Raw genomic sequence first — 18,677 nt, 5'->3', positions numbered from 1 at the left:
GATGAAACAAGACTGCGGTGATCAATCTATGTGACAGATAACTTGTGCAAATACTCTGAGAAACAATACTAATGAGGATAGGTAGCAACTCACAATAAAGATGATCACAGAGCCTTATAGACATGTAGAAAAGACAATCACACTCTCACAACCAAATTTTCAGCCACAGCCTTTGTCAGAAAACGAGAGCATGCGTGTCAATGATCATTTTTCTGACTTGTGCGCGTGCACACACACACACACACACACACACACACACACACACACACACACACACACACAACTCATGCACACATGACTGACGTCTCCAGCCACTGTGTCAACAGTCTGATAATCAGATCCAAACAAACCACTCCTCATGCCGTCTCCAGCCACTGTGTCAACAGTCTCTCATAATCAGATCCAAAGAAACCACTCCTCATGCCTCCTTGCCTCTCGTTGGCAGCTGCTAGGTTAGTGGCGAGAAATGGTGGCAGAACTGACAGCAAGCTGAGGGGAGTGAGAGTGGTACAAAGGGGAAAAGCAGTAAGAATGAGGAAGTAGGGAACTGGCGCACATACTCAGCTGCGTCCAGCCAGCGACGATGCCCGACATCCCAGTTTAAAACAATCCCATCTACTGAGAGAAAAAATAAGATTTTTCCAGTTTTCATTTTTTTCAAATTTCCCTGATATTTCTGTTATTTCACTGACAAGTTTGAAATTCCTTGATTTCCAGAACATGTGGCAATCTTGCAACTGCTAGGGGAGCTGTGTTTCAATATGTGTTTCTACATTCTCTTGTACTGTTTGTTCTTTGGCTTGTGAATTTTTATATTACTTTGTATGTTCCATGTTCTTACGTTCTGTGATTATGTCTGTCACTCTGGGATACAGTGTCAATGATCATTTTTCTGACTTGCTTCTTCCTGGGTTATATGTACGTTCAGAACATTTCACCGAGTTAAATGTTCAGATTTGCACTCAACTTAGGAAATAAGTGCATGGCCAATCTGTTCAGTAGACACTCTTACCACAATAAAGATTTTTGTTCATTGAAACTCCATTCTCAATTTTGTTCACTCCAAGCAAAGGCTGGTTAGACTACAATGCGCTAATACCAACAAATTTTTTCATTTGTTGTAGAAGTTTATCTGCACTAAAAGCATACAGTACAATCTTATCAACAAAATAAAGTTCATTCAATTATGGCCCATTAACACATACACCTCCCTCATTTTCCCAGTTAAAGGATCTGAAAAGTTCCTCTGAAACGGCTAAGAATTGATTTGGTGATTTGGATTCTCTTTGCCAACCTCTTCTTTCAATCCAAAATTTCTCACTATCCTGACAAAATAAAACTGTGGCCGTTGCTTTGAGGAATATATTCTCGAATAAACTAACAGAAGTTGAATCAACTGCTTGAACTGTGTCTAAAGCTCTTTCAACTCTACAAACCCAAACAAAGTGGTAATTCATACTCATTTCTACACTAATTTCTATAAACAATGGAAAATCCAGGATGGAATGTAACAATATTGTGAGAAGGAAAGTTGCTACTCACCATACAGAGGAGATACTGAGCCACAGTTAGGCACAACAAAAAAGACACTCACAATTAAAGCTTTCAGCCATTAAGGCCCTTGTCAACACTGGACACGTGCAAACTCAACTCACCCACACGACTGCAGTCTCAGGCAACTGAAACCACACTGCAAGCAGCAGCACCAGTTCATGATGGGAGTGGCGACTGGGTGGGAGTAAGGAGGAGGCTGGGGCAGGGATATTATTGTGGGGGTGGCTGACACTTCATTTCTCTCCTTTTCCGATACCCCCCCCCCCCCCCGCCCACCACTCCCCTGCCCTCTGTCTGACATGCAGCAGTTCACTGTCCACCATCGCCACCGCCACCACACTATCCCCCCAGCCCCAGCCTCCTCCTTACCCCCACCTAGTCGCCACTCCCATCATACACTGGTCATACATTGGTGCTGCTGCTCACAGTGTGGTTTCAGCTGTCTAAGACTGCAGTTCTGCAGTTGTGTGTGAGAGTTGCGTTCACGCGTTCATGTGTGTGTGTGTGTGTGGGGGGGGGCGGCACGTGCACTTATATGCGTCTAGTGTTGACGAAGGTCTTAATGGCCGAAAGCTTTAATTGTGAGTGTGTTTTTGTTGTGCCTATCTGCGACTCAACATCTCCACTATATGGTGAGTCAAACCTTTCCTTCTCATAGCATTACTATCTAATTTCTATCGCTATTTGCTAATGGTCTATTGTGCTATGGACACTAAGTTTTGAGCAAAATTATGAAATGGAGTAATCAGTATGATTTAGCCACATTCTCTGTGATTTAGAGATTTGAAATTTAGTACAAATCTTAAATACTTATTTTTACCTCAAGGTACATATAAACCAGTAGGAATGTTATAGAAGGGGTAGTTAAAATGACAAATTAGCCACACAGTTCATCTGGTAAAATAATTCTCTCTCTTAAAGACTGCACTTTCACATCATCGTCATTTTATATTGTGAACAGAGGAGCAACTACCTCATAAAGGTGTCAATTTTGCAACAGTTAGTGACTTGTTTCATTTGATGAACAACAGCTCTCTGAAATCTACTGACTCAGCTACTCTCAACTAGTACACGGAAAGTAAGAAATGTTAATGGGAAGTCTAAAATACTGCCAAAATGAAAGACGACTTACCTCTCTCCTCTCATTTGGTGGTTGTGTATTGTACATATAACCAGAACTCATGTTTAATGTTCCAGGCGCATTATTTTGAAAACCAGGCTGTGAAGGATCTACAAATAAAAACAATATCTTGTTACAAAGTAGGAAATACATAACAATTTGTGAATAGCTCAGAATACAGTAACGTTGAAAACTGTTCATGTTACACCTCTCTGCAATTTCCACTGGCCTTTGACAGTAAAGACACTGCTGTTACAATATCCTTCCTACTGTACTCTTAAAAACCCACGCAAATATGCCACTTGCTTGAAGATTTCCAATTTCTGTCAAGGCTGAGTATGGTGTGGCAAACATGCCAAATATATGGAGGGTGCTGTCCTTACTCAAGTACAGTAGATAGGGAATAATGTCTTAACGAAAATTTTGGTCCACCATGAGTGTTGTGACATAAGATACATGCACTGTAGTGAAGCATTGTGACTCCCTTTTAGCTGAACCACCTAGACCAGTTACCTCATATTTTTAATGTAATTGAAACTCAATGTAGTGCAGTACCTGTAGGGTTTTTTTCCCCCCTCCCCAGATGTTTCTGCTAGATAGTTACATGCCAACGATTATACTCTTGATGATAATGTAAAGCTGTACTTGGCACAAAGATTGATGTTGAAACCACAATGTTTTACTAGTCATTGTCTTATTTGAGATGCTACGACCAGTTGCATTCTTTGGCCTGTGACCTGGCTCCACCAGCCAGTTACAGATAGTTAAATTTAATATGGAATCTTAACAGTAACACAATGTTGTATTTTGGAACTACACAAAGTACTGCGAAAGGCGGATGAGTTATACACGACTGCGAAATCTATGACGAGCGATAAACTGAGAAATCTTTGTACTTGTAATACATCAACCATGTCACCAAGTCAATAATAAACAAACGAAAATGGAAATGTTCTTCTTGCTATAACCATCACAAACATTTGCCAAAAAAATACACAGCAACAGGCCAACTGATGAGTTTACATTAAAGAAAGAAGGAAGGAAAGCAAAGATTCAGCACTCTGGCCCTTTGACCAATTGCCATGCCACCTTCTGCTAATCATGTTACATGGATGGGGTATGGAGAGTCGGGTGTCAGCACACTGCTCTCCTGGCTGTTGTTGGCTTTGTAAACCTTGGAGCCGCTACGTCTCACTCAAGTACCTCCTCAGCTGCCATTGTGAGACTGAGTTCAACCCATTCCAAACCTCCCACCAAGAAAAAAATCCATGGCAGTATCAAGAATTAAGCCTGGATCCTCGGCATACCAGCCAGACACCTTGACCAGTGAGCTACAGGGATAGACTTAAAAGAGGAGGTTAAAACACTATACATGTCTTTACCTAGTAACACATCTGTGTCTGATAGAATAGCTAGACAGTTTCAGAATACCAAAGTATGAATGGGCTTCGATAAACATGTAGGAGTTTTGCCATTAGATTTAGTGAACACATTAACCCCAGCGACAACTGTAGACCTCCATTTGGGAACCATCTTCAGATGATCAAAGCCAAGTTGAATCACACTGAAGATTCACTATTTCTTCACCGAAGCAGGAAAGGAAGACCGCTTGATTACTTAGATGGGATTACAATTTATACAAAGTTTAGAAACCAGCTACAACATATCTTAAATGAACAGACTGAACTCGAAAATAGGAGATACTTAGTTTGCATCCAAAACATCTTGCCAGATGGTAATCGTGATTTTAGATACTGGTGAAATTTTATGCACTGTTGATCTTGGCACGTATTCTTGGTCATGCTATACTTGTTTCTAAATAATACCTGCTTTTACACCTTCTTATTTGTGTTCACATTACAAAATCATGTGGACTTCTGCCTGTCATTTACATTAATGTTTTTTGTCCCTGTTACATTTGTGGTTTTTAAGGTTTTGTTAACCATGACCAGGTAAGTCACTTCAAAGTGGACGAAACAAGGAGTTTACAGTAATGTGAAAGGAAGTAATGTGAAAGGAATAATGTAAGTAAAACAGTGAATGCAAAATATATTGACACACACACACACACACACACACACACACACACACACACACACACTGCATTCACTTACATCATTCCTTTTACATTACTATATACTCCTTAATTCGTCCACTTTGGATAAAAGTCTTAGGAGCCATATCACTGACTCCAGATATTCTGTTTGCATTTCTAAGCTCACAATCTGTGTGTTTACAGCTTTGTCATTTTAATGTTGTTATAATCCAATCAATAAGTTGGCTTCATGAGTGATTTATTACTGTGTGCGTTGTTAATATAAGCTTTATTCTTATGGAAGTAGAATGTTGTTTCTGTGCTTGCAATATGGTATGTGGAAGTGCACGTATAATTATACCGACATACACTCAGACTGCTGGAAACCATGTGACATCATGTCATGACTTAATGTAGTAAAAGAGCTTTAACATGCACATAAAAACTACTCACTTTTTCAGTTTTAACATTGTTACTTTACATTTAATTTCACTGTATATAATGTTGTGACAATGTTAGGTTTTAGCAAGCTTCTAAATGACAAGATGTCAAAACAGCAATCACAAAAAATATTTTTAAGAGCCGTAAGCAAAATGACTACAATCCTCATCAAAATTTTAGATTACAGATTGTACAAATTAAGGCCATTTTAAATTTGTTACATCAATGACAAAAGATTGAATTCTAATTATGCAACACATTAATAGTTTTTATCTGTTATCAAATCATAAGTGATACTTACAATTGCTAGTCCCATATGCTGACTGAGGCTGAGGTCTGTAGTACGGCTGTGTCTGTCTCATCTGTTTATTCCATGCCGGCTGTTAAGTAAAATATTATGTATGAAATTTTAATAATAAAAGGACAATAAACATAAAAGCAATCAAAACAAAAAAGACCAAAGTGGTCGAAAGAACATGAAGAACCTTCTTGGAAAGAAGGATAATTCACTACTACTACTACTACTACTACTACTAATAATAATAATAATAATAATAATAATAATAATATACAGACAACTTTACTGCCTCAATTTATGGTAGCAGTGGAGGGTCACAGGTCTGCCCAGTACCCATTCTGCATCATCTCCTGTGCTACAAATAACCACTGCGCTCTATTAATACTATGTTTCAGGCTCACATGTGGAGAAAATCAAACAAAGCAAAATCCAGGATGGCATAACAACAGTGTTATTAAAAACATAAATTGCTACTCATTGTGTAGAGGAGATGTTGAGTCACAGATACGCACAACAAAAAGATTGCTACACTTTTGAGCTTTTGGCCAGAAGGCCTGCTTCTAAAGTAGAAAACAATCACACACACACACACACACACACACACACACACACACACACACAAAAGCACAATTCACACACACATGACCACTTATAATGGTACGGCCTCCCCCAGGACTCATATGAAATGCCCGATACCACCTTTTTTATATGCATCCACATAGTTATCACACAATTCAGTGTCTTTATACATATCATTCTGTCCTATTTGATAAAAAAAAAACCTTGATATTCATTGCGAAGGCGTGTGGAATGTTCTGGAAGGACATGCGTTGTCGTAATTATTGGCGGAGTGTTGTCATTAATAAAATTAAGTACATATACTAAATGAAGTAACTAATCAAGGAAATTGAAGTAGTAAGTCCTTAGAAACAAATAACTAGAGACTGCAGAGATGTTAGCATGAAATATCAAAGCTTCTAATTAACAACATTTCAATCTAAAAATCCAGTAACCTTAGACCTCACTATCTTGAGAAACAGCTTAAAAGTTATTACCAAGCAATGTATTTTAATTTGTTATTTATTTTTATGTCTTCCTCTGTAATTAATATTCTTTGTAATTACATTCCTAATTAACTCTCCAACTGTTTGCATCTCACAGTTTCTCAATTTCCAGAATTTGAGGTATTATTTGTACGTTCTATGTATTTAATCGGATACAGCAACTCAAGTTCAGAATGATTTTCTTATGGAAAACTAAAGATATTACTATAAAAGACCGTCACTGAATATTGTATTTTATACCTTATTCGGCTGTAACATCAGTTTCTTTACGTTTTGTAAATTTTAACTGTTACATCAAAATTGTACAAAATTAATAATGCTTTATTTTGGAAGCTATTGTTAAAATTCTATATAAATCAATGCAGCGAGGCTGAGAGTTAGCCGAATTGTTGTTTTGTGAGTCTAGTTTTAAAGTTACTTTTGGAAGTCAAAGAGATCAGTGAAGTCAGTCTGTGTTTTGTTCACATGAAGAGTGTGTAGTTCGAATGTCAATTAATGTGAATAAACTTTGTGAAGCATGAAAATTTTCCATTCATCCATCAATGGACCAGGCAGAAGAAACTTAAGTTAAGTAACATTCTACATGAATCGTTACACACTGCCTCTGGCTACTGAGACTGGACTATCACCTGACATAATATAATGTTTCTTTTTCTCTTAATAGACATTTCAATGGATAAATACAAAAAATATATAGTCCATTATTTGCAACATCTGATAAATTATAAATAAAGAATTTCCTTGGGGTAACTTGGATACCCACCGTGAGGTAAAGAGTTAAAACCATCCAAAATAACGACTACTTTTTCCTATAGGAAACTTGCTAAAACTATTACTCAGCAAAATACACTTTTGAAAAGGAATTTGTGTGTGCTTAAATTGGGTTGGTTGGTTTTGGGGAAGGAGACCAGACAGTGAGGTCATCGGTCTCATCGGTTTAGGCAAGGACGGGGAAGGAAGTCGGCCTTGCCCTTTGAAAGGAACCATCCCGGCATTTGCCTGGAGCGATTTAGGGAAATCATGGAAAACCTAAATCAGGATGGCCGGACGCGGGAGCTTAAATTGGGTTGCCCAGTTTGCAGTAAGATATATTTTAAGGCATCTGGGTATAATTTTCATGGTATCAGAACAGGAACAGCTTGCTAAACTAGCTGATAGCACCAGTTGTAAGTACACCAGAATTTCAGGGTGTCTACGCGGACAAGAAAAAAATAATTCCTGGATTTCCCGGTTAAAAACACAATTTCTCCTGGATGAAGTTACATATAAAGCGGGTGAAAACACATCCGTGTTAAGTAACAGTATGCTTTGCCTCGGAGCTGTAAAACCTATCAGTCCTTTGAATTGTAAAGGTCTTATAACGGCAGAGGATGTCCCAGCACTTTAGGAAACGAAATCCAGGAAAAACAATGCGTTTGGAAATTTGTTTCATGCGAGACAATATGCACAGAGTTTATTTTTGTATTGCGAAAGTATATAAACAAATTCCACAAATTACAGCACAGTAGCTTCTGAAACTCTAAAATAGAGATTGCGTTTAGTAATGCACTTTTGTCAGCCAGTCATAGCTCATGTCACGTGATCTCGCTAGCGAATGACTGCAGTTATTCAGAGCACGAGGCCTAAGAGAAAGGCAGGCCGCGGCGCGTACGTTACGAAGGTAGGCCAAGCTCGCTCAACTCAACAAAGTGCGTTTCTACAGTGGTTAACTCGTAAGTAGATGTGTATGTACAAACAAGAATTGCATCGTCTATTGGCATCCACTGTTATCAGTCCTACAATGATAGGAAGTCCATAGGCCTACTAACAGGCTCTAATTTGGCAATTAAAATCGTGCCAAAATGATTATCAGCTGCGTACAAAAGTTGAGGTGTTATGGCATGAAAAGGCTTGTGACATTACTCAGTAACACATTATGCACATTTTTTTGAAGGTCAATCACACTTTTTGCCATCGATCGCATAATTTTTTATCTACGTAAGAAGAACATTAAATATGAAAACTAACTTGAAGCTCAGTGTGCTACATGTTAAGTCATATCAAATACAAATGTGCCGGTAAAATTTTAAATAGTGGCATAAATGACTTATCTTCTGGGCCCGACATTTTTCAAATGGCTGGTCCTCAAAGTGTTACATTTTGAATGAGAGTTATAACGCCCTGTGATTTAAGAAATTCACTGCACATTCTTACACGTAACATAAATCATCTTGAGTGGAAATTTCCTTTGAAAGTAACGCATCTCAAGCCACTATTCGTAATATTTACTGGTGATCTGTTAGAAATGTAAACAATTGTGACATCACGCACATTGAATGCACGTTAGTTGTTACGGACGTACTGCATAATCTTCGACCTAAAGCCTTTGACACTTTACGGTGTCGGCAAACTGGTCTGTGCATTGTGTAAATTACCCATTTTCTATGCAACAAAACTTTTATTTTGGTGTTATTCCCTGATTTATGTTTCATTGCTGCAGTATTATTCAGCAGTAGTGGACTACAGTTCTTTGTCAGAGTATCAGATCTTACACGTCAAACCTACAAAACTTTAACTGAAATCTAAAACAATGAAAAATCCCGGAATTCTAAGAAATTCCTGGGTTTTTCCCGGATGAAAAAATTCCCGGGTTTTTCCCGGATCTCCCGGGCCGTATACACCCTGAATGTAAGTTCATACAATCCAGAATCCATAAGGTGTTCACTCTCTGCAGTAGAAGCAGACACGTTTTTCTTAGAAGCAGACACATTTCCTTCTTACAATTTCGCAGGTGTTGCAACGTGTCCCGACAGTCCCATTGATTAACAGTTTGTCCCTGTGGCACAAATTCATGCTGAACTAATCTTTCAAAGTCAAAGAAGACCAGCATCGCTTTCACATTGGACCTGCCTGCCGAGCTTTTGTCTCTGAGAACCTTTCCCAATCCATTGTGACGACTGATCTATGGTCTCAACATCATAACCACAGACCTATGTCTCGCCACCAGTTATAATTCTCTTAAGGAACATCTTTTTCTCATTTGCGCGACCCAAAACCTCTTCACAGACTGGGAGCAATATGATGCATTCCAAGATTCTGTGTCAAGATTTCATGACATGATCTAACTGAAATGTTACATTCTTCTGCAATCTCTTGGACACTAGGCTTTGATTGTCATACACAATTTCGTGGACATTCCTGACACGAGCGTGGTCAGTAAACGTCAAAGAGTGTCCTGAATGAGGGTTGTCTTTAATTTTCGTCCAGCCATTTTTAAATCGTGTGAACACTCTTAACACTGAGTAAGGCTTAAGCATTCATCACCGTGGGCATTCTGCATAATTTGGTGTGTCTCTGCAAAGGTTTTCTTGAGTTTCATGCAGAATTTGATGCAGACGCATTGCTCCTCTAACTCTGCCATTTTGAAATTCGCAAACTGTGCGACACAATGTTCAACTCAATAAAGCACTGAAAAATAAGTAATAGATATACAACAATGAAACTTCTGGCTGTTATAAATTAAAACATAGGCACATGCAGGGATGCAAACCGCATTTTGCTCCAACACACCATTGGCACGAAATTACGAATGTTCTGGAATTTTTTGAACAGATCTCGTATTGTAAATGGTCTTCACGGGTTTGTCGCCAGGTCATGTTGTGCAAATTCTGCAATATTTCCTCGGAGCAACTGTCCGACATCTATAGGTGGTACAACCTTGCTGGTGGGTAGGTACGACTGTCGCAGACCTCATATTGCTATTCTTGCATGCTTTCTTGGGGGCCAGTTCGTTTGTACAGCCACACGCTTTTAAAATACGAAAAAAGCTTTACCCCAGATTATTACATCATGAAAAAGTTACCATGCTGAAACATTTGAAAGATATAAAGAGCTTGAAATGCGACTACAGAAATGCGAAACAATCCTTATCCTCTGATGGTCACTCCAAAAGACCTTTGAGGAAGTGATAACTGTGGAAATTTCCCTGGAACTTTGAAACTACTTGGCAAATATGATCCAGTTGTGGATCACCACCACCACCACAATAACAAAGTCCAGCAAACAGATAACTATGTCATGTCACATCTTTTCAATGAAGCCAAAATGAATCCATCAAACTACTCGATGATCATGTCAGAATACTGAAGTTCAAGAAATTTCTAAGGCTAGGTATTTTTCCATCATGTTTGATTGCACACCAGATATACTGCATACTAACCAAATGACTCAAGTAATTCATTATATCACATGGAAAATTTGCTAATGAAATTACAGAACACATTTGTGACAAATTGCAAGCAGTTGGTCTAAAAAGAGAAGGATAGGAAAATGCTGTGACCATGGCTGGACACGTTAGTGTGCTCAGAGATGTATTTTGGATGTAAACCCACACAGTGTTCGCACTATGTAACAATCACTTGCTCAATCTTGCAAGAGTATATGCAGCTATTGTTGGAACAAAATCAGTGGCTTTTATTGGCACTGTGCAATATGTGTGTACATTTTTCTCAAGCTCTACAAATAGGTGGGGTGTTCATAACATGTTACAATTAACATGAAATGATTCTGTGACACAAGATGGAGTTCAAAACATGAATCTGTACATGTGCTTGCTGAGCTCAATGAAAGCATAATCAAAGCTTTGTAAACCTCAAGGGATGAATCAGAAGACATTGCAGAAACCAAAGGAGATACAGGCAATTGGTTGGTTTGCATTATGACCTAACCTTTCTTTCCCCTTTTTAAGCCCAATGCTCACAGAAGTGAATGATACTCAGAGATACTTACAGCGAAGAGGACCTGGACTTGATTAATGTGTTCAAAAGTGAATGATCTGACTCCATCTTGTGAGGAGAAGTGATTCTCTCATCACAAAAGCAGATGAGAGAACCATGCTGGTATGCAATATATTTGATATTTCAACAGAAAGAAGACTTGGAAGACGGAAGAATATGTCGGGTGAGAAAAGTATCAACTCTATGGTTAAATTCAATTTAAGAAACACGTCGGGAATACTTTGAGGCAGTAGATAAACTAACATCAGAATTTTTAAACAAATGTACGTTACAAATTAATATACTTGATGAACCATTTGCCTTCCTTCAAATTCGGACACTACTGGATACAAAATTAGATTAATTGATTGTTCAAAACATTCAGCTTTTCTGTGAAAAATATTCTGAACCGAATGTTTCTAAAGGACATAGAATGAAATGCCACATTTCTTTATTTCAAGAAAATCATCCATGAGTGTACAACTTTGCATGAACAGCTTTAGAATTACTAAGCTTGGTAACTAAGTAGGGGATACAAGGGAGTTTAATTAACATTGTTGTGCTACTAAAAACTTTTGTAGAATCATTGTGCCAAATGCTGCTTATGAAAGAAGTTTTTCCAAATTAAAGCTAAGGAAGACATACTGAGATCAATTATGAGCCAAGAAAGATTAAGTAACCTTGCAATTTTATCTATTGAAAGAAAAATAAATGTAAATGTTAACCACTTAATTGAACAATTTGGAAGAATAAAATCTGTTTTCCTTTTGTTATAGTTGTCTTAGTACCTGTATAATATTGCAGTCTCAAAGTAAATATTACAGCAACTAAGTGGCACCCGAAGGGATGTTCAACTTTGTACAAAATGTTGACACTGCTGGATGTAGACTTCAGACAGCCAATGGCTGGTGAAAGAAGAAGATGCCCAAAGCTTTCCTTAGAACGTCAAAGAGCCAACGGCTGGTGAAATATGATGACGTCAGAAGCTTTCTTTAAGCACTATGGCCTGAGTTAATTAAACAATGTAAAACTGTTTCAAAATGATGAATGAAATGACGATGTTCAGTTCTTACTGAGATCTGTATCACTGAAGTTCTCCGACAGCCACACTTACAGAAACGTGTATGTTAAATTACTTATGTGGCAGTAACCTGTATATAGTATACCAGAATAGAAAGTTTTGTCTCTTAGGAAAAGAAGATGAAAGTGTTTATGGAATGAATTATTTTGGAAAATATTAAACGCTATTTATTTATACTGAGATGTGTTTGAAGCTCATGTATAGGATTTTTTTTTTCTGGATAATAATTTAATATCCATTATGATGCTAAAGAAAAGTACTGTTTGACCTATGACTCAGCTAAATCACAAAAACTTGTTATAAACTGTGAATATTGAAATATATGGACAGTAAATGGAATATCACTAAAAACTACCGGTAATCAGTTTTATTATTCAGAAAGTGTCTGTAGTGATCAAGGATTATGCAAAATAATTTTTCATACTTGAGAATTTATTAACACCAGTCAGAGATAATTGCACTTGCTGATCTTTGTGTTAATTGTAATCCTTGGTCAGTGTAGTAACCAAAATAAATTGATTGAGGGAATCTGATTTAATTCACGTAATTACTTTTGGAAGATAATTTTTTGATGTACAAACACTATGCAGTGCCCACAATTCGACGGCTGGAACAGAACAGAATAGAACAGAACAGAACAGAACAGAACAGAACAGAACAAGCTACTGTACCATAGTATCCCTACAATGAGATTGTGACATGACCAGGCTGAGATAATACCTCAACACCACTGTCGCTAAGTACTCACCCTTGTACACTGGATGAATACAACCTGGGTGATTTGCGTGCCTTGAGTTAAGCTGCTTCAAGACATATACGCAGTTTCTAACTTTAGTATTTGTGTTATTGTGATAAGCCTTTAAAATAACTTCTTAATGAGTAGATTACAACAGCATTTTAAATTTTTTAGGTCGGTCAATAATTATAGGAAATAAGGAAAATGAAATTATGTTGCCCCTGGAACCTCGAAGATAGGCAACCTGAAACTGACTGTGTGACCGTTGTAGCCGTACCATACACACATACAATTCCTGTCTGCCTACAGCAACACTCTTATTGAATTCCAGGTGTTGTTAATTCCTTCCCTGGATGGGAACAACTGTTTGTACATGGACAGCTTAGGGAGCGTCTTTACAGATTTCAAGTTCTCCAAAGACCCACCAAAGCCAAAGTTTTGAGTAGAGTCCCAAATACCAGAGCAAGCCTAATATAAACTGGTTTATGATAGATATCCCAGAGCTTGTCCATTAGCAACTGCTTCACCTCGACAGTCAGCATGAAGCTTAAAAGAAAACAAATTGCTGCAGGAAATTACAGCTGTTTTGTTTTCATTCCTATTTATTCTGGAACAAAATTTTTAAAACTGCTAAGAGTGTCAAGAAAATAAAATACATACTTTTAGCTACAGAATTAATTTTACATTTAGTTATTCAGCTGATAGTGTCTGCAAGTACACTAAAACTTCTGTGAAACTTTAACCTCAATGTCTGCTGTACCTTCAACTGTTTCTGCGAACATCAGTAGGCAAGTAACTAAGTGTAAAATCTGTTGTGTAGCTAAAAGCATGTACACATTTTCTTGCTACTCTTGGTATTTTTGAAAATGATGTTGCACAGTGAAGAGCAATAAAACCAAACAAAAATAAGGTTGTTTCCTGAAGTAGTTTGTTTCTTTGTAACTTGCACATACCAGTAACAACTGTAAAAAAATTATCATCAACTTGGAAGGCATTACCAAGAGGAATATACAGTAGAACCCCTCTAATCAGTCACCTTCGGGACCGGGACCATGGTCGGAACGAAAAAAATGTCGGATTATACGAAAAATCTAATATTTATTCCAAAAATATAAAAAGACATTTAGAACAAAAAATTAAATGCTTTAAGAACTAAAAGATGTCTTCAGCAATATAAAAAGATGTTTTTTACACAATGTTAAAAAAAATATTTTAGTTAAAAGTCTGCACACACCATAATATGTATTGGTTTTAAAAGGAAAAACGACAAATTACAGTACTGTACTGAATAACGTATGAACGATATATACTGTAAAATAAAAAATGTTTGTATCACTGTATATAAAAAAAAATTTCTTACAAAGAAATAAACTACTGTATGTATACACTAAGAAATGATTATACTGGATGCATTGTTTTTACAGTAAAAACGAAAACAGATTACTTGGAAAAAAAGTTAAGTGATACATTTTTGTTTAGCAGATGTTATTCTAGATTTAGCTTCAGTGTCCCTTCATTTTTTTTATCCACAAAACATCCATCGGAGTTGAAGTTGGATTCTGCTCGATGAATTTAAGGGTGATGTCAAAATCTTTTTTTGCATCGTTGTGTGAAATCTAGGTGGGGGTTCGCCTTCACCGTCCGAGACCTCACTCACAATTTCCTGGCTAACAGCGGTAACAATCTGGTCGCCATTGAGCTCTTCAAAAGTGTCACAGTCTTTGTCACATCCATTGATTCACTCTTCAACTTCATTGGGAGGGACGTTCAGCTCCAGAGTTTGTAGATCTTTAACGATTTCCAGTGCGTCGTCGTTTTGCTCATCTTTGGTATGCTCATTTTTAGTCATAACTTGTGGCAAAAGCTTACGCCACGATTTCTGCAGTGTGTCAGGTTTCAGTTCATCCCATGCTGCAGCGATTGTGTAGATAGCATCTTTGATGCTCTGGGATTTCATTGCCTCAAATATCTTATGACCTCCTTCAGATTTTTCCAAGATTGAGCTGATATACTTTCTGCGATATCGTCTTTTTAACCATTCGATAACACCCTGATCCATTGGTTGGATGAGTGAGGTCACATTAGGAGGCAGAAAGAGAGCTTTTATGTCCCCTTTCACCAAATATTCCTCAGATGGATGTGATGGTGCGATATCCAACAGCAGTAGAGCATGAACAGGAAGATTTTTTTTGCTTGAAGTCTTTTTCGACCGATGGCACAAACTCGTCGAAAAACCAGAATTTAAAAAGGTTGCAGTCCACCCAACCAGATTTTTGATTGCAGTAATAAACCGGGAAGGAAGATAAGTTTAGATTTTTGAATGCCCTTGGCTTCTTAGATTTGCCAATGACGAACAAGGGGAGCTTTTGGGTACCATCTGCATCATTAAAAGGAATGACTGTTATTCTATCTTTTATATGTTTCGTTCCTACCACGGATTCATTTGAAGCTGCGAGTGTTTTTGTTGGCAACATTTTAAAGTTCAGCCCTGTCTCGTCGATGTTACACACTTGGCAGGGTAACAGTTCATTTTCTTCCACTATTTCTTGAAACTTAACACAAAACTCCTTAGCAACTGCGGCATCGGCAGATAGTTTTTCACAAGAAATAGAAACAAATCGGACACCATAATGAGTTTTCCAACGATCAATCCAGCCTTCACTGGCAGGCAAATTTACTTTCAGCTTCCAGTTTTTTGTGCAAAACTATCGCTTTTTCTTTGAGAATTGGCCTAGATATAGGAGTTCCTTTCATTCTTTCTTGACAAAACCACATCCACAATGCAACATCAAGCAGTTCAAGTTTAGACTTTTTTAATGTTTTGCGATTCTTCAGAGAGTTTTCACCATCAATCGTACCTGTATAGGATTCAATGTCTTTCCGATTCTTCCTCCAGTCCTTAATTGTCATTGTTGTTGTTGTGGTCTTCAGTGCTGAGACTGTCTTAATTGTCGTAACACCTACAATCAGTTCCTTTGCAATTTTTTGGAGCGATTCTCCTTCGTTCAGTCTTTGTAGCACTGCTAATTTTTCATTTAGTGAAAAAGTTACGTGTTTACATTTGAATCCAGACATGTTGAAAAACAGACAACTGTACACACAATGAATCTACAGTAATAAGTAATGTAGAGAACACGTAATAAAGCAAACAACATTTTTTAATCCCAACAAAAGATAAAACTGCACAATAACATACAGTATAACAATATGCACAACGATAGACACCGCAACAATGGACCGATAGGCGTCCAGTCAGTGACAAGTCGGCACAGTCTCGCGAGCCTGAGCATGGTCGGACTAACTGGACTGATGGACCATCCAAGGTCGGATTAGAGGGGTTCTGCTGTATATACTTTCTACATAAAACTGAAAAACATACAGACCATAACAGAAATCTCATCATCATCTGCATGAACATCAAGACATCACATGAAGTAAAATATTAGATACACTAAAAAACGAGTTACAGGCCAATGCTCACTTTAAACACAAAACTGTGGTTAATAAACACTGTATGTGGTACAAATGTAGCTGTTCTTTACAAACATTTTATCAAGTCTTCCCTAAATCCTGAAAGAACATCAGAAGTTGCACATGAATTTTTACAGTTACTACTGTCACGAAACTTTATTAGGCCTAGCCCTACAAAGCATTTATGTGCTCATGCTTACCATGCACGGACTAACTATATGAGAAAGGGTTAGTGTAATGACTACCTGGAACTGCTACAGGTGCAATAAGTGCCAAGAATTTTTAACAAGTACAGTGTTTCCTGGGTTGACAAGGGATCCATCATTCTATCACTCTTTTTAGTCTCACATTTAAACACTCAGCTGTCAAACATAACACAGTTGCATAGAGAATGGTGTACAAATAATCACTTTGCACTTTTTACCCTACAGTTTTGGTCATTTTGAACCTTTCCAAGATCAGTATGTTTTTGTCGTAAAGTAAGGTAAAAACACGTTTTAAAAAAAATTGAAGTGATATGCTTGGGATGCGTGATTCAAACCAACAGATTGTTATCATTTACAAAAATGCAACACGGAAGTCTCATTTGTGTGGCAACTTAAGTCTAAAATGCATCTCTAACATGCAAAAAGCAATTTCTTAAATTCATTACCTAAAACATGAACAAGACTCGAGTTGTACAGAATACATATGTAAATGACTTGTCCATATACATAAATGTCCTGATTGATTCACTGACTCTTCACTGCCCAGCCCAAACCACGAAAGACAGAAATTTGAAATTTGGGGAGGCATTGATCTTAACTGTAGGCATAATTTTAGAAGTGACTTTTCAAAATCTCTAACTTAAGGAGATGAAATAGGGGATGAAAGGATTTTTGAAAAATGTAGCTATTAAGATAATTCTGAAACTAGAACTATGACAATTATTTGGTTTCTCAGTCAGAAACAAAAAAAATTAAAAAACATGTTTCACTCATTTTTGAAAATATAACTCCTAAGGGGATGAAATAGTGGGCGACTTTTTAAAAAACAAATCGTTATTGAAGAACTAACAATTAAAGCATTTTTAAGGCTGCTTCGATAAAATTTGTATTTCATTTCTTGATCAGAAAGTTTTAAAAAATGTGAGTTTCAGTGTTTCTGAATATTCCCGCAAAAGAGGGTGGTATAGGGGATGAATATCATGAAAGTATTTTGTTATTTTGGTTAGAAATAAAGAAATCTGTGTTAGGGAATGAAAGTTTCTACGAAAATACCACTGCAATAACAAAGACCTCTGAATCCAGCTAACAGAATTGCTTGTTGGTCAGAATTACACTCGGAAAAGGGCATGCTTCTATGGCCTTAATTATAATTAGACCATACAGCCTACACAAGCAAAGCAGCAGGCATTAGGCTAGTATCACCATATTTGTCAACTATATAGCAGCTATCATTATCTATGTATAAGATAGTCACTTGTATGACAGGCACGTTAAAATCTGTAGCATGAAGTTTCTTTGATGACTGTAAAGTCTACTCACATTGCTTTTTGCCTTGAAATTCCTTTCCTGCATGGACTGATCATTATATTCGGCATAGGGGTCAAATGTTGAATTATTCTGTGACTGACTATTATCTGAAACAAGACATACACAACTACTAAAACAAAGCATGAAACAATAAAGAAGTATTGCACAAAAATGATCACAGTTACAATATAGGACAGTCATTCAATAAATAATGTAACTATTTATTTATTTTTATAGTTGTTTATACATATAGGAAAATTCCCTTTTGGCGGTTTAACTCTGATGTTTCTTCTGTGTGTGAACAAAGTTTCAAACAATTCCAACAGATGGATGACCATATGAACCCTCAAAATGGTGTCTACGGAAGACACTCATTACAAGTAACTTGCTGCGTTTGAATTGTTTGTTGCAGAAAAAGAAACTATGGTGAACATCCATAAAAGTTTGTGTAGAGTTATGATACAGTTAATAGGAGTACTGTTGGGTGGTGGGTAGAGAGAATAAATAGCCAGGGAATATGGTTACTGAACTCCGTGTCAGCCACAGTTGGGACATCCTGCCAAAGTCACCAGTCCTGACACTATCTGTGAGCAGTGGAAATGCATGTGC

At 37.3% G+C, this 18,677-nt stretch overlaps 1 protein-coding gene across 4 annotated transcripts in view; it reads right to left on the bottom strand.

Moving 5' to 3' along the window:
- LOC124797971 overlaps nt 1-18,677 on the bottom strand; it is a 110,143-nt gene that overhangs the window by 20,204 nt on the left and 71,262 nt on the right. For all 4 annotated transcript variants that reach the window (XM_047261140.1, XM_047261141.1, XM_047261142.1 and 1 more), the window contains 3 exons: nt 18,081-18,175; nt 5,452-5,530; nt 2,687-2,784 (listed from right to left, as the gene is read on the bottom strand). In XM_047261140.1, coding sequence (XP_047117096.1) covers nt 2,687-2,784; nt 5,452-5,530; nt 18,081-18,175 — 272 coding nt within the window. The remainder of the gene's footprint in view (nt 1-2,686; nt 2,785-5,451; nt 5,531-18,080; nt 18,176-18,677) is intronic.

The sequence above is a fragment of the Schistocerca piceifrons genome, chromosome 5 (genome assembly GCF_021461385.2).
Source record: "Schistocerca piceifrons isolate TAMUIC-IGC-003096 chromosome 5, iqSchPice1.1, whole genome shotgun sequence".
NCBI classification, from domain to species: Eukaryota; Metazoa; Arthropoda; class Insecta; order Orthoptera; family Acrididae; genus Schistocerca; species Schistocerca piceifrons.
This window is presented reverse-complemented; position numbering and strand designations above follow the sequence as displayed.